Raw genomic sequence first — 22,134 nt, 5'->3', positions numbered from 1 at the left:
TGAACTCCCAGCTGGTCTTTTGTGTACAAATCAGAAGTGGGCAACTCCCTCTGGAAAAAAGGGGAGTCCTTATCTAATGTCAAGGCTCAACCTGTAGCCATTCTCGAGGGCTTTCCTGAGGTCAATCACTTGTCATTTCCCGTTTTAGCTTCTGAGTAGGATTCCTATAAATCGAGTATTTTGGGATTTAGGACTAGCAGTGAAAAGGAAAGTGAATGTTCAACAAATTGGCCCCGAAAGTGCTCTATTTTAAACACAGTCAAGGGGTAATTTTCAAGACTTGAAGGAAACATTTACTGTCAGTCTTAGACTTTATGCACTTTAATGTATAAACCCACTGACACTATTTTGTGACATAATCACACCCATTGACAGTAGCCGATGGGGGATTATAAAAGAACGTGAAATGGGGGATTAGAACAGAACTTCAATTTCACTGAAATTTCTCCCCTTTGTCCCCTCGTATCAACTGCACTGCACTGCACACACACTCACAAGGTAGTCTGAAAGGTAGTCTGCAGTTCACCTTTGAACTTCCTCAAAGTCACAACATCATTACTCCTCCCAGGTAACTTATTCCACATGTGCTGGGCCTCAGAAAACTCTCAAAAGAACAATTGTGCGCTGAATTTGTCAGACACATTAACACAGGGCAGGTTCCATTTGCATTCCCAATCCTGCACACGGTTCCGCAGAAGGGGAGCCTGGCACATAATTGGGGTTGATCACAGCACTTTGTGGCACATTTTTTTTCTCTTTCCCTCTCTCTCTCGCTCTCTTTCCTTCTCTCTCTTCCTCTCTCTCCCTCTCTTTCCTTCCCCCTCTCTCTCCTTCTCTTTCCGTCTCTCTCTCTCTCTCTCTCTCTCTCTCTCTCTCTCTCTCTCTCTGTGGAGGGTATGCAGTGTACCCCCATCCAGCAGGAGCTGCAGCTGCATGTCAAGCAGAAAGCGGGCCCGAAAACAGGTACATGGAAAGAGAGCTGAGACAAAGCAGAGGGCCTATCCAAAACAACAAGGGAGGGAGGGGAAAAAAGGCCTTTCTTTTCTTTTAGGTGGGGACCACCGTGAAAAACAAGCCAGACGAAGGCAGCGAGGGGAAAAAGAGCGGTGCCACAGCCAACATGTTGAGCAGCTTTCCGAAACAGCGTTTTTTAAGGATGTAGCCTTTCTGTCACGCTAGTCCACGGGCACCTTTGAAACCGACAGAGACAGGCAGAGGCAGACAAGCACCACATGCTGATTTTACAGATAGTGTAAAACATGAGTGATGGTAAAAGGCTTGAGAGATATTCATCTCTTGGGAACTTCAATGCCCTTAGGTCAGTTTCAGTTAAGGTGTCAGCCGTATGGAAATGAATGAATGAGCGGAGTTGATAGGACTTTACACATTTTATGTCGGCGTCTCCAAGGAATGTTTGAATGGAGACGAGTTCTGATATAAAATTATAATCACTCAGTGGAAATAAACATGATCCATCATGACCATGCAGTTTTCTTAGCTTTCAACTATTACACATGAGAGTGATATTTTGGTTGACATAAAATGCTATTTTTACAGAGCTCAGAGGCATTGTAAGTTGCCTTCTCTGTTTTTCAGCCAGTAACACACACACACCCACACACACACACACACTGCATACCTGAGACTGAGTTGTTTGTTTGTTTCTGCATTTATGTTCCCTAAATGTCATGTGTGTCTATTAATCTTTAAAAGGTGTCAGTTGCACGTTTCCTCTATATGTGGTTAAGGTCAATAGCCTCAATAATAAGCACAAGGATCTCAATGAAGAGCTTGTAGCCCGTCTGCACCATAGACCACAGGCTGCATCATAGGCTGTAGGACACCCATCCCCCTTCCCATGCACTGACTGGGTCAAGTGCTGCTGGGCAGCCCAGAGTAAACAGACACTACAACATCTTTGACTTGACCTCTGAGAAACTCTTTCCAGCATGGCTAGCAGGAGTTAAATCCTGTTATTTCCTGTCATCCAGGCTACATGAAAAGAAAGAGCATTACTAAGCAGGCCAGAGGCAGACATGACACAAGCCTTATTTCCTCGTAAGAGTGAGCAAAGCTGGGACTGGGCATGCTGAGGTTTGGGGCACCAGTCACCAGCTGTGCTCTGCGCTTCGGGCCCCAAAACCAATGGCATGTCTCTACACATATTTTGACACCCGTATAAATAATATTGCTGAGGTTTCTTGCTGCCATGATAGATTACGCTCATGGCTATTTTAGTGATGCTAGAACTGGCACATATACTGGGACACTCTGGGACCATGGATGTAAGCTGAAAGTTCAGACCATGCTTTATAAATGCCCCTTTTGAATTTTCTTTTTCTTGTCATTTTTTTTATGTCTTGCTTGTTAGTTGTTTGGTTCAATAAACATGAATGGAAATGTAGCCAAGCACAATGCACAATGTCATGGAAACGAATGGAAAGGATTAGGGAATTAAGAGACAATTAAGACCTAGTAACTTGCTACAAAGAAACCACTAGGAAGGAAGTTGTCCTTTATGACTGTACAAAAGCCCTCTGCCCAAATCCACACGTACACTTCCACTAACCACCGCCGCTCTCTAAATTGGCACATATGGTAAAACTGAGTTTGTTTTGATGCATTTTCTTCTAATTGATTTCCTTGACTCACTGCATGACTCCTGGACCACGGAAACTATTTAGAGTAGCATTTCCACTCTCACCCTCTTGCAGACAGAAAACAAGTCTTGATGGCACCACAACGTCATTCATTATCAACCATGGCCACACAATGGCCACACAACTTCACGCTGAAATATTTGAAAACCTGTATGAAACAGTTTGTTCGACAACATGAGCGAAAATGCAAAACTGCAAGTGTATCGCATTGTGAAATTTCATTTTGTTGACTCGTGGTATTTCAGAATTATGCCAAATGTTAACAGACATCACCTCATCTGTCAATTTATACTCAGCTAATTGTTTTATCCCATTACCACAAGTATAGTGCTAGGTAAGTTCCAGTAAATTCATGAGATAAATGAAACAGCAGCTGACATCAAAAACCCTAAAACACCGCAGGGTTGCCACTGTTTTTAATAGTATTGAAAAATAATACACGCTGTGGTGTGATGAAAGTTAGATAAGCACACCAGTGTTCTGACAAAACCTGTTCAGTCGGCCCCATCATTGTCTAAACAAAAACCACAAAAATGACAAACTGATTTGGTAATTAAGGCAGCGGGAAACATGATTGAGGAGAGAAGCACCCTGAAGCAGCTTTGACATGCTGAGTAAAAAAGTGAGTGAGTGTGTGTGGTAGAATGGTTGGGAGGTTTGAAGCAAGACAAAAAAGTGCAACTTTTTTCTCCCTTTTTTAAATTTTTTTCTTAGCTGACACAGAAAAGCATTGTTTGTATCTGGACAGATGAGCCTCCGTGAGGCGGAAAAGAGGGTTTGGCAGTACCGGGGCCACTTGACGCTGAGCAGTGATGACTGTGCAAAAGTGAGAGGCCCCTTGGGGGAAGTCAATCAGTAGCTGAAGGAAGATGCCCCAGGAGGAGGCAGGAGGCAGGAGAGAACAGGGCGAAGACAGTCAGGAGCCCGGGGACTGGGGCCGCTTGCCAAGAACGCTCCGCTCCGCTCCGTCGGCCCTCATCTGATGCAGGAAGGCTTGGCGCTTCCAGGCCACACAGGATCTCTTGGGTTACGGCTCCTTTGCTTCTGTTTGAGGGAGGCTCTTCAGTAGCCACACACATGCTCACACAGCATAACAGCACAGTGCATGCAGATAGAATCTCACTGGAAGGTATACAGAATACAGAATGGATTGTTCATGTGAGGTAGTTGACTAATTGTTAATTATTACTGTAACTGAAGGCTATATTTGACTAATTTTTAAGAGGAGGTATAGCAAAATAATCCTCAAGAAACACCAAATTAATGCACAATGATTTATTTATTAATTACTTAATTGATTAATTAATTCATTCCCTTATTGTATTTGGTATATAATATGCCTTGAAGTTCTTGTGAGTTTGCCAATCAGTGATTCATTTATGATGATAACATATCAGTTGTCTAATTTTATATATATCAAGATCATTCCACCGTATAGCAGCACTCTGTGGATTACTTTCTTTCTTTTGACATTTGTGCTTAAGGTGACTTAAACATAGATGCACAACAATATTTTGACATACAGTTCTAATTGTGTGTAGATTCAAAGAGTTATCAAGGCTCAATTTGTTATCCTTCAAAAACATGAATGTAATTTCACTTAAAATCTTTTAACAGTACTTAGATCTGTTTATGGTTGTGCAATAAAATCCTTCATTAGCACTGCATACCAAGGTCTTTAAAGCCAAACATGTTAACTGAGTTGACCCTTAAGTAAGGAAGCACTGTATTGTAAACATAATCATGTACATAAATTACGCAGTCAAACTGAGTAAATGACATTGACATGAGCACTAAATTAGCTGCCAAAAACACATCCTGAGTTGTTTTTTATTATTATTATTGTAGCCTGAGGTGAAATAACCTTTACATAACATATCCTCTTTCATTTATTCTCACATTTTTTCTAAGGCTTAATTGGGACATAAAGTGCTTGGAGGCAGAAGCAAAGACAGTGGATTGCCTCTGCAGCATGTTGTTCTTAAGGCTAGGATCAGGCTTGCATGAAACACCCACTGAGTCACACAACAGGACCACTGACATACATGTTAGAGCGAATGGAATGAGCGTAGAAAACTGCATTTTTTTAAGCACCACAGAAATTAGACTGAAATTTGCATTAAACATGTTCATTTAAGGCGCCATGTGAGAGAAGAATGCTAAATACATAATACTGACTTAAGTAATATACTATATGCAATTTTATACCCAAATCATAATGTTCCTTTCTGGCTCATATTAAGTTTTGTGATATTGATCATTCTAAAAAGCTTGCAATGGGTCCTGGGCACCTGCCATTTTGTCTGGATCAGTATTTTGTCTACAGTGACTACAGTTCTCTTGAGTGATGAGCTGTTGCAGTGATGCCAGCCTACATCTTTTTAGCAGAGTAGTAGTAGTAGTCTTGAAGCTCTACATTGACAATGTATTGGTCTTATAGACTTTCCACCTCTTGTTAAGTCTTGTAAACCTCAGCTGAAAGTGCAGCAGTCAAAAGTGCTATGGCTCTATCCAAAGTTAAAGAATAGTTTACTTAATGGCCTTGCTTAGATTAACAACATTAGTTTAAATCTTGTGAGCTAGTACTTGCTATGCACAAGCCCTCTCCATTTCTTTTTTTGTGTGTCATTTTGATTGACACGCATTGCCGATAGCCCTACCCAAAGCAAAATCCAATCGAGGGTGTCCAGACTACAGCGACCACAATAAAATGTGTGGGCTGGTGACATCACCAGGCTAGCCAAAGCAAGCTCCTCTTTGCGTCTACTCGGTAGTGAAAGGCCTAGAATGGATCCTCCAAAGGCCCAGTAAATGGCTTATTTTAGAATGAGGTAAGGACAGCTAAAATTGGGTCCTGAGTGACAGAGCACTGAAGCCTGGGGCCCGGGGCTGCAGTTCGGTTTTTGGGTCTAAGAGCAAGCGCTAGACCACACCAGTCCCCGAGGGCTGGTCTACTGTTTTAAAAATCAATCGTTGAAGCCTCCAAGGAAAGCAACCGTACACCAATGTGATGACAAATGATGGCCATAATTTGGGAAAGCCCCTCCCTAAAATAATGGCAGCCCCCTTGTCTTGTAAAACGAAGAGCTCCAAAGTTTATTGCTACCCGCTTGCCCGGTCATTGAAAGGTTTCCCTTCCGCTCTATGAGTAGTTTTTTTTTGGCAAACTAAACCCTTCTTTTTCTTTTCTCCAAAATGTGGCAGTTAGACCCTGAGCGGACCAGCATTCTCAGGACACACTAGTGGTGAATCATGGAATATATGAAAATAATAATGACCCCAAAAAACAGACTAGGCCACTTTGAGTCATCTCAGATTAATTATATCCCATCAATGGAAAGTCATATATTGGAAATTGTGAGAATTTTGATGAATTGTGATAAGATGAATATTGAAGTAAGTTTATATTTGCAATGCCCGTCTGTGAAACCGCTTAACGGTCTCCTTTAAAAACATTCATGCCCTGTCAGGAATGAATCATCAAGCATTTTGGTGAAGTTGTTAGATGCTGAAATCAGCCCTTTCAAATGAAATTCCTCGATCATCTACATTACTGGTTCTTTGAAGCATTTACACAAAGAAGCTACTAAATCAATTTATGTTGGCACCGACAACCTGTTCTCAGTCATTATTGAGCAATGATAAATTAAAAAGATAATCTCTTCAAAAATCCCAACTGAGATTTTGATGTATCTAAAGGAGGGAAGATGACTATCTCTTTTTGCTTTGCCAGAAGAAGCCACAATGCCTTGAGGTCTTCTCTTAAGACTGGCTTTTCACCGGTCTGGTAGGTTTTTCAAGAGAGTTTATAAAATACTAATTTTATGTTCAAATGATCGCAAAAGTGTAAATGAGGAAATGAGGAAAAATGTGAAGATTTTAGACGAGTAAGGAGAAAAATCCCTTTGATAGTTTCTGTTTACATTTTCACTCATGCAAGACACAAAGACACTGATAAGGAACATGAAATAAGTGGTAGCAACCACAGTCATTAAGCGGGAAAAAAGTGAGTGTGATGAAAATTTTTCAATGTCAGATGAGAAGACTTTGATGTGGTAAATCATCATGCCCATCCTACACTTTACATTTCAACACCTAAATGTCTCTTACCCACAAAAAGCGTCTTCTTGTTGAGGGCTTAGACTAAATAAAGCATTAGCGTGGCCCATGTTTAACCACATTGCTTGTTTATACACTGACATTTGTAAGGACAAGTAATGAATATGCATTTGATTGGATATATATGACTTCTTTGCTGATTTTCTCTGAAGTCGCTATTTTACTCTCTAATCCCTAGATCAATTGTTAATTACTAAAAGCTGAAAATGCTTGAGATGGGATAGGCGGAAATAACGATGGAAAAAATCAAACAGGCCCACGCCCTTGTGCATAATGCTTCAAACACAGACTTTATAGGCATTACAAGACATTAATTTGATTCCCCTGCACAATCCGGAACAATCAGCTTGAATACGTCTTGGAGGACAACTGGCAAAGCTCTCAAAGTGGAAAACTTAGTTTACATGGCAACTGCAGGTCTGGGGCGTAACAACAACAAGTGCCGCTGCCACCAAGTCTACAGTTGAGCTGAAAGAACCTGGGGAAATCATCGAAACGGCAACAACACCTGCACAAGTGACCGTCCACCGTCACTGTCAGGAGGCAAAGGTCACGTCCACGTCCAAAAACGAAACCCCTGACTCACAATGGTAGAATGATCTGAAGGCCACAGACGCGTTGAGGAGGACAAGACCTGATGGAAACTTGTTCCTCATCATGAGTCGCCATGGTGACTTTAACTGCTTTTCCATGGGAACGCTCCGATAGTCCAGCAACGGCGCACGAGCCAAGAGATGCCGGTTTTGAACCACCGCCCGGACCAACCAACATTAAATGGGTGATCCCAGCACAGTGGTTAGCCTTCAGATGCTTCAGTCCTTCCTACTGTAAAATTTGGGTTAAAGCAGCAAAGCCTCGACACTGCTTCACTCATTCAGACTCTGAAATAAAGTACAAACTGCATGTCCTATGAAATGCATAGTCTAACCTGTGCTCACTCAGCACAAAGCAAAGAAACCCTGACCAGTGGACTAAACATAACCACAATATAACTCCTTTTGAAACCTCTGGAAAAAAATTTGGTGGTGCACAGCAACAGTGCTGTGTGGAATTATTTTGTCATTTTAACAATCAGGCAAAGCCCTCTAATTAGCAACGTCAAGGAATGTTACTGTAATGAAGTTGGAGGATTGAGCAATGTGCTGCAGATTAAAATAGAATAGGCCATGAACATTCAAGGCTCATCTTGAAGGGTCATGCATCAAACAACATGTGGAATATCAAGATACATAAAATATTCTAGACAGTCTGAAAGCAGCTATAACACACATATATTAAATTAGTTGTACCTACTAGTTACATGGTGGAACATTTTTGTTCATTATATTCCTTTAACAAAAGGATGACACCTGCAATGGTAATGCCACAGTAAATGGCCTTGCATGTGCTGTTGACTTCTTTGAGGTTTTTTGTATACTCTGGTTAAGAAACCAGAAGCAGACCACACTCCACACTTCACTGGCACCAAAGTCACTGGCTCCAGATTCTCAAATTGCAAAATTGAATATTTGCTAAATATTTGTACAAACACAACAGCTGCGTGTTTCTTGCGCTCTAATGTCATTCAAGCCTTGTGTGGGCCACTGCTGAACATGTCAACAGCAAAACACAATTCTTCTCCACTTGACGTAAAAGACTTGCTGTGGATATCAGGCATATGTCATAAAAATGAGACGTTTCTTTGAAAGCTGAACAGATCTACCAGTCTGAGTAAACCCCAACCTGCTCCCTATGCCACTTCTCAGATCTCATGACTGGACTGAGACCTGCTGTTGCGTGCAAGCTTCTTCTGTAGTGCGATTTCAGACTAAACTGTGTCACTGATGTAATCTATCGCTTTTCGCATCAAACATAAAATGGCTCTTGGGTCTATTTCTTCTACCTTATTCATGCATGTTTAATTTTTGCTGGACAAGCAAAGCTGAGGTTACACAGATGGACAGTGTCATTACAGAAAATTGCAGAGGTACATATTTCTGCGGTCATGCCTCTGGAAATGCCACAAGAGGTGTTTTGTTTCAACAATGTATCACCATTCCAAACTGTATAATAAAATAATAACATAAGAATAAAAATATTTAGTTTTTGTTGCTGTTAGAAACTTACAGATTTCTTAATTCTTATTTCTCTTATTTCTTATTTTAACTAATAGGAATTACCTCATTCATTCTACTGAACAACTCTCCAAATGATGCTGATCGTAAAATGCTCAAAATTACATATAGCAGGTACATTTATCTACTGAATGAAGACTATGGGTCAGTCAGTGTGCTTGTTGAATAAGGGATGTGCATTACAGCACGTGCGCTATTGGAATTCTGAGGAATATCAGAACTTTACATATTTTAATTGCTTAAAGGAGAGTTCTACTGGCGTGTTTCAGCACATTTCTTAATTGCTCTATTAAACGCTACTCCATTCTATTCACAACAGAACACGGACACGAACAACAATTTTTTTCATCATCACTTCAGTCAAAAGACTTCCCCTTGGCGCAACATACGTGACCTACAAGTTTATAGAAACTTCTTTCTCTCACTCGACTTCCATAATCCCTTTCCCAGGATCACACCAATGTCGTAGAAAAGAGAACATCTTATGTCATGCAAATCAAAATCAGATGCCACCGAAATAATTTACTAAAATTACTAGGCCCACCAAGTAAATTCAAGGGGTAAATTACTGGCTTTACACAAACAGCTGACACCATGAGCTGTGGTCTGGCAGCCAATGTGTCATTTTATCCTGACAACACAAACAGACCATGTTCCATAGCAATAAAGATGTTTGTTTAAGTCACAGGAGAAATAATCACTGCACTGATAAATGATATCCTTTTTAACAGTTTCAGCTGCTAAATAAAATCATGGTGACGCATGTAACGACCTGTTGGAAGGATGCAAGGCTGCTCCTACAATTACACTATGATCCGTCTGGTCTCCATTTGTTGAGAACTGGATACCACGTTCTCATCCTGGGACTGTGTGATGTGGAAGGTGTGTATGTGCCATTGCTAACATCACATCTGCCTCTGAAGTCATCCCTGTCAAGACCAAGGGACCAGAGAATGGGACCGTGTGATGTCAAAGGTGTGTATGTGTCAGTGCTAACACCACAGCTGTGTCTGAAGTCATCCCTGACAAGACTGAGTGACTAGAGAACCTAGCAGCCTCTAAACGGGTCACAGGAACTGTGTTCATACTATGATTTGTGATATATATATTTCATATCATGAAAGCAAGACAAGCCATTTCCTGTATAAGAACCATAGTATATACAAAATAGACTGTCAGTTGATGAATATGACCCGGCGATGGCTAATTGATTACTATGGCCTAACTCATATTCACTGATTAGATCAAACTAGAGGAGTCCTGTTCATTTTACAACAGCTGCCACTGCACTAATGACATTGACCTGAAATGCCTATGCAGAGGCGTTGACAGAACTCAATCAGATTAATCTAGACTCATTTAATGGAGGCTTGTGCACAGACATCAAAGTCCTTTTGCCACGCAGCAAGTAATGTATCAGCACTATACCTTCATCCAGTGACTTAAACAGAACTCTTTCTATCACAACCTTTTTGGGTTGTCAGACAATATGTCAAACAGAGCCGCTCAGTTGCTTTGAGTATTTGCTAAAAAAGTATGGCATGTGTGTCTCGCTTTGATGCAACCGAGATGTGCCACTCCACATGAAGGAGGAAGCTAATGGAGACCTATTTCCCTTAGAGCTGCAAACTGTGCCTCACTGTCAGCATTCAGAGGGCAAGATGAAACAATGCAAGAAATAATGCCTACCCTCTTGCCACAGTCACAAGATAACAGTATGGCCTGTAGTTCCTAACAAAAGAAGACAAGGCCATTGCAAATTTTTATTTTCAAAACCAGACACACTATACAGATAGATTTTATTTCAGGCTTCCTATTCTTTTGGGATTTCAGATGTGTGTCTTTGTTCTGTACTTGTCGTGCATGTTGCTGTGGGAAAAGAACAGGACCCTGCTTCTCAAGAACGTCTGGCTGCTAGCTGCTGATTTCGAGGAACTGCTGGCTTCTTATGTCACTCTTTAAAAGTAGCCTGAGCTTAGGCATTGCAGCAAACATTTGTATTGGTCCATTGACAGTGTGAATGAAAGCATGTGCAAGAGTGAGTGTGAAGATAATCAGTCTGTTATACAACACACCGTTTGGAAGATTTAATTGAGAATATTAGAAGAAATCGAATAATTAGAGATGATTATACAAAGGTTTCACTGCCAAATGTTGCAGAGACATGCAATAATCAACTATTCTTGTAGGCTGCTACTATGAAATAATTTAGAATAAACCTCAAAATTAAAAACAGACTTTTCCCATTTCCAGTTCAGAAAAGTAAATTAATATTTTATTCGGAATAGTAACTTGACCTCTAACTCTAAAGGGGAATTGAAACTTGAATAGTTATACCTCTGGTGTAATGTGGTGTGTTTCAGACAGTCAGACCAATACCTCGTTAAAAAACGTATAACTTACATCTCAAGTCATAATATAATAACTTACAATGGTTAAAAACTGTACATACTGTATATATGTATATGTATGTATACTGGTACATAAATATTTGTATGTCAACGTTTGAGAATTTTATAATTAAGCACAAAAATGGGATCAGTGAGCTATGTAACATTGCAACATGCTCTTTGGTTTGGTTGAGTTATTCAGGCATCTTACCCGTCATTGTCAAGATCACAGATAGTACAACACTTAAGCAAGTGTAGAACACAAGCAGCACAACAACATGTTTGCCAGTTCACAAGCTCTCATTCCTTCCATTAGAATCTTAACAAATACCACGGGGTTATATGGTTATGGAAACACAATAAGACACGCAGAACTGCATGTTTTTGAAAAAGGACGAGCTCTTTCTCATCTGTGCATCTCCAGGCACAGAACTATGTTTAGAAATGTTCCAGCTCTGGCTTTTCCATCTTCCATATTTTGTTGGGTTTTTATAATGTAGCTGTCCTAAAAGACCATGTACAGTACTGTATGGTGGGCAGGGTGACTTCATGATCCCTTCTAGCAGAGGCAATAGGGTGAAAACATTGCCTCCCAATATCACGTCTAACGAGGAGTGGGTGAGAGGATGGGCCTTGATGAGACGGCAGTGTTTATTAGGCCAGAGAGCAGGATCTCCACACCCTAGCCAGCGTCACGCTGGAGGAAGTCTGATGACCTCTTACATCAATATCCCCTCCTCATCCCACAAGACCCAGGGCCCATGGCACCCTCACCAGTCCCCACATGTGAAAGCCTTCAGTGCTGCACTTTGCAAAATGCATTAAAACAAACCCAACATAATAAAACTGTTATTTATAGGACTGTAACAGGCTTGTAGTTTGTCTTGAGCTAACCCCAGTGGAGAAACAGAGACACTCAATCCTGGCTGAGACTCGCACCAAGGGGGAAGTGCATTACACTGTGCAGGCATGGAGCTCCACCACTGGCCACATTCGCACAACTTCCCTAATGTTAACCAGTAGGTTTCTATATTTTTTTCCGCCACATGAAAGCTGAAAAACGTATTAAAAATTAGGCATATAACATTTTGTGGCCAGGGCTTAAAAAATGCTTTAAATATTCGTCATGAAGTCATTGGGAAAAAATTGGTAACATCGTTAAACGTACGACAAGACCAGGAAAAAAAAATGTAACACCACACTTGTGGCAATGCAAAAAGTGTCCCCTGCTTGTTAAAAATTAAAATGAAAAAATTAAGGGGAAAAAAAATTCTTATACTGAAAAGTATGACGTGAGGTGTGTTGAACAAGCTCAGAAAGCTATATCTACCACTGAGTCAGTCCAAAGGAAACTGACAGAGTGGTCTCTTTCCTGAGAACCAGTGTCCCTACCCCGCTCTCACATTGTGCTGCAAGGGTGAGAGGAAATTTCCATCTCAGGACACAGGAACTAGGTAGCAGCAGTGGTTGAAGTGATTCCTTACAAAATGCAATCTAGTGGTGACAAACTACATGATTAAAGATGTAGTCAGTAAATAAATGTCTCAAGCAAAAAGATCATTTACGATCTTATGGATAGCGTCCTGTACCACGTAGCAATGAAAGTACTTTCATTATTAGCTGTAACTGTACTGCTAGATATATGAAAGCATTTGAGTGTCATTGTGTAATACTGTTAGTACTGGTAATATCATCATTCAGAATTGTTCAGTGTAATACTTGGACTGCAACATGGATGCATTCCTTAATTCGTTTTTTAAAAACATGTTACAAAATATAATTTGTTTGTGGTAACAATACCACTGCCTTCTCTATTCTAGCCAAACTTTCCTCACACTGATTCATGTGAAACTTTTTTGCGAACAGCATGTGTATACCTTACAATGATTTTTCAGTTATTTTGCAAAATATAAGAGGTATGAATGACATCATGAGTATGAGGTGGGTTTAAAGGGTGTTAAGGTTCGTTGTATTTCTTACGTTAAATTTAGTGCTCAAGCATCTCTCTCAGCTGCATCACTGTGTCCACAACTAAAAAGGTTTCCATCCAGCTCATTTGGGTAACACTTTGTTACAGGGTCCTTGTTCCAGTGTATCTTCATGATGAAGTACAGTGTAACAACCTATGTATATGTAATATCAGGTAGTTATGTTGTCCATACATAATGTATTAGGGTTAACCCTAACCTAAAGGCCTCTTTGGCAAAGTATTGTAACCTTCACTTCGTATTACACGTGTACTAATGATCTGTAGGTATACAAAAATACATTATGTATGGACAACATAAGTATGTGATATTACATATTGTTACATAGGTTGTTACACTGTACTTCATTATGTTTATACACTGGAACAAGGACCCTGTAAAATAAAGTGTTACCCTCATTTGCATACTTTCATGGTATTCATGAAAATTCAGCAAAAGACAATGCGAGTCTGTGCACGTTTTCATACACCATGTTGTGCAACAAGAATGGACACTCTACTAATCTAGGGAGGAGTTGTCAACAGCTGTGGGATCAAAATGGGTTTTCAGGGCAAAGGTAAACAACTAATAAAACTGAAACAAATGAGAATGATTGGGAATAGACCTGTTCCAACGTTAGTCACATTATACTCCTTGTTAATCAACTCCCCTCTATCTTGTCATCTGTCTAATTTTTGACTTTAGATTAGATTTTATGCAAATGTCAATGTTTCCACTCAAAATTTAACAAACTAAAAAGTTGGATTGAAACAGACACACCGGTCAAGTGCAATGCTGGCACAAAAAATAGTAAAAAAGTGGAGCACCACACGTTAAACAAGAAATCAGATAAATAACATGACCAAAACAGCCTAGGCTGAGATGGAAGAGCATTGCTTGATTTTTTATGGGATTTAATTACATTAAAGACATCTAGTTGCCACAAACCCCTTTGGAAAGTGTTTTTTGCATTTCCTGGGAAAAAAACATAACTGTGATGAGATCAGTGGCTTTATTCAAAGGTCAAACATTCCATAAGACATACTTACACAGTTGTGAGCAAACAGTAGTTTTTTTTTTTTTTCATTTAAGAACATTCCCTGCCTAGCAATTTACTATTTCCCTTTTGCTGTGAACCGTTAAACCCTCTGTGGTCAGTGATTTTATAAAAAGTGATTTTTAGAAACTCATATTCGGCATGTTTGGCATAGAGTGCAATGCGGTTCTATGAAACAACAATTATTAAGACTGTGGCAAATAAATTCACACACATTTTAATTTATGAACAGTTCTGTTAAAGACACACCTCTCTCAGGAAAATAATAATCATTCTATTTCAGAACAGCCCCTATTGTCTGACGAGTTGTCCCGACAAGTATTCATTATGCATTTTTTCCCGGCATGGTTTATAAAGAGCTCTTTAAAAACACATACATTCAGACCGTAAGAAGGGGCAATCCCTGATAGTCTAATACACTTTTTGTGAAATTTAGTTAATTTCTCTTCTACCTGTCTGTTCTCTGTGTGCAGTCGAAAACAACTCAGGTGTTTCGACAGTCCCGGGAAATAAACAGTGTCTCACATGAGCAATACACTTCCAGCCAATCAACAATGTTGCCTCAGGAACACTTCATTTGACAGACCTTTGACTTCATATGTAAATTTTGCCATCATCAAAAACACCACCACCACCATTACAGGTTCATTGAGAGTACCTGGTGTTCTCCGATGAACACCACATGCAATATGTCCGTTCTCTTTTGTTGGACAACATCAACCACATTAGCCCAAGCTCTGGCCTCTGGACAACAGTGCAGACAAAGCAGACCATGAAATCCACCACACATCCAGATTTATTGTGCCATGTTGTGAACACTCTACCAGTTTCTCCCCTCTAAGTTATTATCTGACAGCATTATGGGCATTCTGGCATCAGAGCTCATTGCCAAGAGGCACCCTCCACCATCTCCATCACCACCATGTGCCTACTTAAGAGGGGGCCTGCAGCACTGTCGGAAACTATCAACATCCACACTCTGAATGGCATAGATTGGTTTTCATCCAAACAGCCACATATTGTTTGGGTCAGTTTTTTTGTAATTGGCAGCAGCTTTTACTCTTGCAGTGTCGGGGTATAAGATGTCAGATGTACTCCATCAATGCTAAATTCACAGCAGGATAAGGTCAGGAATGTAGCATCACCTTAAAGGAATTAGTCAAAGGTACAAAGAACATAACCTATGGATGTGACACATATACTGATTATTTTTTATATGAATTCAACAAACCACCTTGATCAATATACAATATACAAGGAGTTAGGTTGATTTTAGTCATGGTGGCTACTAGAGACTGCCTAGATAACACATCTGGAAGTAAACTAAGGAAATCAATTACCGATATGTTGATCAATTACATTTCCTTGAAGTTCAAACTTATCAAACAAGGGAAAGTCAAAGTCCAATTAGATTTTGACCACTGTGTTACCTACTAAAGTTCAACGGGTCCTTAGCTTTTCAGCATAGCTTACACTGCCACTCTGTGTCTCAAAACAGAAGGTGCTTCTTACACAGGCGTCTGCATTTACTTTTGGGGGCAGAATTTACCAATAGGAACTATTGGCACTGTAATACAATCCAGACTCATGATATCCACTATGACAGTATGTGGCGCACTGGTAATAAAGTAGAGAAGCGTTTGATTTTGAGTAATGGCACAGAAACAGTCACCTGCAATCATTGCAGTGGCAGACAATTAAGACGTGCTAGGTTGTCACACTTGAAATGTTCTCTTCAAAAAATTAGCAGATTGAAGCTTAATGGCAGCTTAAGTCATATCCTATGTTGAATTTTTATTTTGCAATCGCTAGCATGAAAACAAATCTATATAGGCTTACCGATTGACAAACCTGCGTATTAATCACCGCTAACCAACTATGTCATAGTACTCTATTAACAACTGCCATCAACAAACGATGTCTACATGTTTGACTGCACGTCCGTCAGTGATGTCAGTCAAGTGTGTTTTGTTTAACTCCCATCAAATTGAGTAGCCGAGTTGCTTATGGTCAGGTGCACATGGAAAACAGCCTATAGCCTATGTAGAAACACTATCAATGCATCAACACAGTGAAAGACGCATTAGGCTACCATTTACAATTTAAATTCCCTACTTTTATCCGTACTAATTAAGCAATTACCTCAGAGAAAGAATAAAGTTAGTTAATTCGTCAATTTCAATAACAGGGGCTTTTTTGTGGGCTACTCTCTCTAAAATGCGCTTCTGTGGTAATACATATATATTTCTCATTATTAATGAACAAGTATCATGGCTGTTGCTTCTGTTTATTTTGTAATGTCAATGAGAAGGATTATATTAGGACAAATGTTACTGGACTAAAAACGCAACATTCTTCGATATTAAAGTGGGCTTCTATTAATGTTTACATAGTCTACACATATCAAGCTGTTTCTGAGGCAAGGGGTCAACATTTAAACACTAAAGAAATCAAGGGTCGCTCCTCACTTGTCCTTATTACAATGGGAATAAAGATATAATGGTTGGTGTCATTGATTTCAATAAATAGAAATCATAAGGGATGACGCGACTGGCCTTGTACGCAGGTACTTTGAAAAAATTGGCAAGCTTCGGAAGGGAGGAGGAGGTGTGACATCACAGGACGTGACTATAAAAACTCTGAGCTCTATCGTTTAGAGTTAGAGAAGCACTTGAGAATCTTGGGAGTAAAGGCACTGAAAGAAGAAGCCAAAACCCAGTTGCTTGCGCACCTTCTTTACAACGGGACCATCTTACAAACTATCAGAATGAACATCTCGCATCTTTTTGCTTGTGGACTATTGATGACTCTGCTTTCAATCAGCACAGAGGCCAAACCTTTAACGCCGGCACAACAGAAGGTGAGACAACTTACTGTTGCTTAATGCGACGCGGTACTTGTCCAGGATACTCTGAGCGTTCAGTGAAAAGGGTTCCGTGCCAATCAGAGGGGCTCCACTGATGCTCTCTCTTGAGTATCAGATTTGCATTTGAGTTTTCTAAATGTCAGTGGAGCATTTCTTGGATTGCATGGTTGTTGGTGATACCTAATTGGGCATATCCACATGCGCAATCTGCGTGGAACGCATAGGCTATTGTGCTTGTAACTGTGCCCAAACTGCTGTCAGAAAGTGCAGGCAAAAATAGAATGAATGTACAGAATTTGCGCGTCATTGTAATTCACTAAATATACAGGCTTTATAAAGATAAACGGTTGCCTCTGGCTAATTAACATTTATTCAAAACATACACCACGAATATGGGCGTGATTGAGAGCTGAACACACTTGTAACCGTGCAGTGTTTGCGAAGGTGAACGAGGGCAGCATTCGCGAGGCAAGGTATGGAGAGGGCGCAATGCCCAAATAGGTACGAATAGGTACGGATGCACATTAAAGCGGGATGACGCTCTATACAAAATTCTCGACAAAAAAAAGTCTCAACCGAAAGCAATTCTCTTAAGACATTAATGCTCTCCGCTGACCAGTGTATTGCCTCTCTAAACTCAATACGAATACATGCGATTGGCATGCCATGCTTGTTTAACCATAACCATTTCCTCGTCCCACGAATGGGTTATGTTATTGCCTTCATTATGATTGTGTTTTTTATGTTCATAATGATAAGTTGGTTAATTACTTTTATTGGAATAAATATTTCTAGCCGGTTCCAGCAGCACCTGTCCATCCCCAGCACATCCGTCAGTTCGTCAGTTTTCGATTGTCAAAACATCTTTTAAGAATTTTCAATCTTTTCTATGATGTTTTGTCTACATTTCGGAATTTTGCTGATCACAACTTTGTTTAGCAGGAAAATAAGTAAATACATATAATATTTATTGTGGTGGTACAGACCAAGAATAAAGGATAAAACGCGAGCCACACAGTAAATGCTAAAGAGACAGAACTAACTCAGAGTTTCAACTGCATTAGAATTTAACCTTGTTTTTAATGTGTCTTATTGCAGTCTCTCCGTTCTTTGCTGGGAGAAGAGCTGTCGGAGTTCCTTGCGTCTGGCGAGAAGGAGCGCAGATTGGAGAACATACGCGCCAGAATCCGGCTACTGCGAGACCTCCGTCTGGACACCCGTGCCAAAAACATGCGCATCATGAATGACCAACCCAGCGCACGAAAGCACAAACCAGTAACCAGTAAGAAAGCAGGATCCACATCAAAAAGCGGTTGCTTTGGACACAAGATGGACAGAATAGGAACCATGAGTGGCATGGGCTGTTAGAAGAATCAGAATGGGAATCTATTGGTAAGAATATATCTTGTTTTATTATGAAAGACAGGAAATACACAGTTTGTGTATGTGTAACTGGAGGAATCAGACAAGTCTAACAGTATTCTGATTAAAGCATTTTCTGTGGGTTGAATTACATTGAACAACATTCTACTAGGAGTAATCAATCCCACCCCACCCCACCCCAATTTCAATTACAATTCTGATTAAATGTTATAGGCTATCTGTGGGGCAACGTTTACCACATGCAATTTAAGTTAAAAGCAAGTGAGATTGAAATCAAGCAAAACAGAGGACTTCCTTGGTGAAAATGCAAAACTTTAGCCCAACCATTGAATCTATGTTAGACTGGAACAAGCGCCACTGCAGCAGGTGTCACATTTATAGTGGTGTAGGCCTACTAGAAGGGGCTCTACTGCTTCCCCTGGTGGACATTCTAGAACTGTCAGCCAGCCAGTCAAAAGGGGAGGGGGTGGTGTACCAGGCAATCCCCAATAAACACTCCAAAGAAACGGAAATGGAACCAGGTTGCAGTCTCGCTTGTGGTAATACGCTCTTAGCAGTGCACACAATGAGATCAGAGTTAAGACTGTTTTGGCAGTGGTGTGTGTGGTGTGATTCATCAAGTACATTTAGATGGGAGCCCTCAACTTTCCCTCCCAACACTGTAACACACCACTGTGGACTGGTGTGTGTTAACTCCCTGCCACCACATCAGTAGCCTACTCGCCTTCAGTTTACACAAGGGAGACAAGTTTGTCATCAAACATGAAGGATAATGTCTAATGTCTGTTTTGTGTCTCATCCTTACAGAATCCTCAGAAGACGATAGGTCTGGACAACTTTGTGACGGTTGGACCTCACCTGAGGCAGAACCTTAAAAGAAGCATTGTTTTTGGTACGAAAGACACCTTGACCAGCACAAATGAGGACTATGACCAACATGATAAAAACAACCAACCTATGTATAACATAAAAAAAGACATCAAACACTACAAAACAGCGGACATTGGTGTAAAAACTAAAACCCGCAAAGCTGTATATTGTCGCTGCTGCTGTAAATTCATGTACTTTATTCCTGCATAAATGTATTTATGTTTTAAAAACTATTTATATGTTTATAAAAAGAGAATATTTATAAATATGAGTTTTATTTATGTAACATTTTGGAAATGCAACTGCAGGTCAATTCTGTTTGTAACTTTTGTTTTAAATAGTTGTAAATGTTTTAAAAATGATTAAAAAAAACGTTCCACATGCAGTACTTCTTTGTTAAACTTGGTTTGTAAGTTTTATCTAACAGGATGTATGACGCGTGTAATACTAATCGTGAAAGAGCTCTTGTAGTTTTATATGATTTTAGGCAGTGTCATGTAAAATGAACAAAGAAAACAGAGTAACTACATGCAATTAAACCACTGATAGCTTATTCCAACAGTAAGAGACATTAAAACCACCTCTGACCATTTTGCTTCTTTCCATAACCTTGAAGTAACTTGCACCCTTCCCTTCAGTCCCAGGTTTTTGGGCACAGGGAAAGCTCTTAAGCTCAGTTGCTATAATAAATAGTGAATACTCAAGGTGAATTCCTAACTGAAGTGTGGTTTGTTGCATGTCGAGGACACTTTGAGTATAATATATTCAGAGAGTTACAAACCACAAAACACAGAAAGATTCTTCTCACTACCAGTTTTTTTCAGGAAGTGGGAAGGAATATGGAAAAAAAGCCCAATCATACCTTTAATGTAGACCTTCCTTTCACGGAATCTTATCCTAGTCCATCCAATTCAAGCACCATAGAGTTCTGCTTTACTGACATAGCCACCAGATGTCAGCCTTTTCAGCTGCAATCTCTGATGTACAATTATGTAAGCAAGTGTACTGCTGATTAAAGACAGCTGATACAGGACTTTGGTAGCCTCTCATTTCACATAGCGAGCATGGTTCACTGCCTTATGTGTAGTTATATGAAACAAAATAATGTTTCCTTTTACAATAATTATGTAAAATACTAGTGACAATACAATGACTGTATCTTTGTTTTTGTGTGAATTTCTAATATTTTGATGCACTTGATCTATTTGCAGTCCTTTTTTGTACCCTGAAAAAGCAGAGTGACACAATACTGAAAAATGTGTAAAAGAGCGAGGACTAAAATTACCTGCAAGCAAACTTAAACAACTTGCCAACTTTATCAAACAACATAGGTCAGGAATTCCACATTAGGGGTAGTTCCCGAGGAGAAATGCACCTGTGGCATGACGAAACATTGGGATTTAGTTGATCAGTTCATCTTGTGGTGCTTATGTATGAGGCTGGAAAATAGTTTTATGTAGGGATAGTTTATCAGTGTTTTATGTCTCTACCATTAATGTGACTACCATTGGTTTCTTTATCAAAGTGGCAAATTGTCGTGGCATTTAGAAACTACTCCATTTATGCATCATAACAACTGGAAATAGAGCGATAAAGCAAATTCCAGGGTACCCATAAGCCTGAAATCTTTGCTAAGCCATGCAGACATTCATAGATATTTTCTGCCATAAAGATGCTTATGCTGACAAAGCAAAATGCCATTAACCAGACTAAATTATTTCACACTACCTGAATTTAAACAAATGGTCCATCTGAGTATTTGATCTATGGGCAATGACTATACAAGCTTTTCACTGTCATGGAAAATAATACGGTCAAATCCACACCAGGCCGTAATCTATACATAGTGATTTCATGTCATCTTGCTCGACCAAAACTTGGATTGAATCATTCTCGAATGCCTAAAACATTATAAAACATTTTAAATTGGAATTAGCCAGTTCCTCTCTACACCGAAGAATTTATGATGTAGGGTGGGTGGGTAGACTCGTCCTGGGACATTTGCCAGCCCAGAGAAATTTAGAGAACTCTAAATAAGCATCTTCAAAATACTTTGAAGGTGAATGAATCTGCAGTATGAAGACTGACTCCACTTTAAAAACACATGGGTAAATTAAACGCTCATCATAAGGATATGCATAGCACATTGCACCTGGACAATTAATATGAGGTGGAATTCTGTCTGAAATTCCCACTTCCCAATTCCTTAAGTCAAATTCCATTCAAATTTAACAACTAAACCAAGAATCTGAAAAACACTGTCATCAGTTAAAATTGATAAATGTGACTTACATACTGCTGCCAAAGATGGATGCACAGGCGTCTCCTTTATGCTGGCTTATTTTGTGTTCCAATACTGCCTCCATATGGCTACAATATTTACTGCAACAGGGTTAAGGAAACAATAATCAAAGGAAGCTACTTTTTTCAGAAATTTAACATCTTAACTTGTCCCCTCAATTCAAGAATCCTTTCCAATTCATGCACTGCAGAGAACTCTATCCAATGCATGCCTTGGTTTGAAGATGACTCTTGTCTTTACTGGTTTGGTCTTGGGCTTTCGTTTCCTCCCCCTATTCTCTTAAATGGTGTGGTCACAGATTATCCACAGCAACCTAAATGGTGGAGGATTTTAAAAAAAGTTTTGAAACGGCATAACTGCTACATAATATCTATAGCTCAAATTTGAAGTGAGTCAGTAAACGTGC

The 22,134-nt window shown here is 39.8% G+C and overlaps 1 protein-coding gene across 1 annotated transcript; it reads left to right on the top strand.

Moving 5' to 3' along the window:
- The first annotated feature begins 16,985 nt into the window (after positions 1–16,985).
- nppc (natriuretic peptide C) lies at positions 16,986–20,093 on the top strand. Its single transcript, XM_042056762.1, has 3 exons — positions 16,986–17,167; positions 18,272–18,565; positions 19,364–20,093. The coding sequence occupies exons 1-2, from the start codon at positions 17,075–17,077 to the stop codon at positions 18,539–18,541; spliced, it is 363 nt and encodes a 120-aa protein (XP_041912696.1). The 5' UTR covers positions 16,986–17,074; the 3' UTR covers positions 18,542–18,565; positions 19,364–20,093.
- The last annotated feature ends 2,041 nt before the right edge of the window (positions 20,094–22,134 follow it).

The sequence above is a fragment of the Alosa sapidissima genome, chromosome 12, assembly GCF_018492685.1.
Source record: "Alosa sapidissima isolate fAloSap1 chromosome 12, fAloSap1.pri, whole genome shotgun sequence".
NCBI lineage: Eukaryota > Metazoa > Chordata > Actinopteri > Clupeiformes > Clupeidae > Alosa > Alosa sapidissima.
The sequence above is the reverse complement of the archived record's forward strand: the minus strand, read 5'-3'. Positions and strand labels throughout refer to the sequence as shown.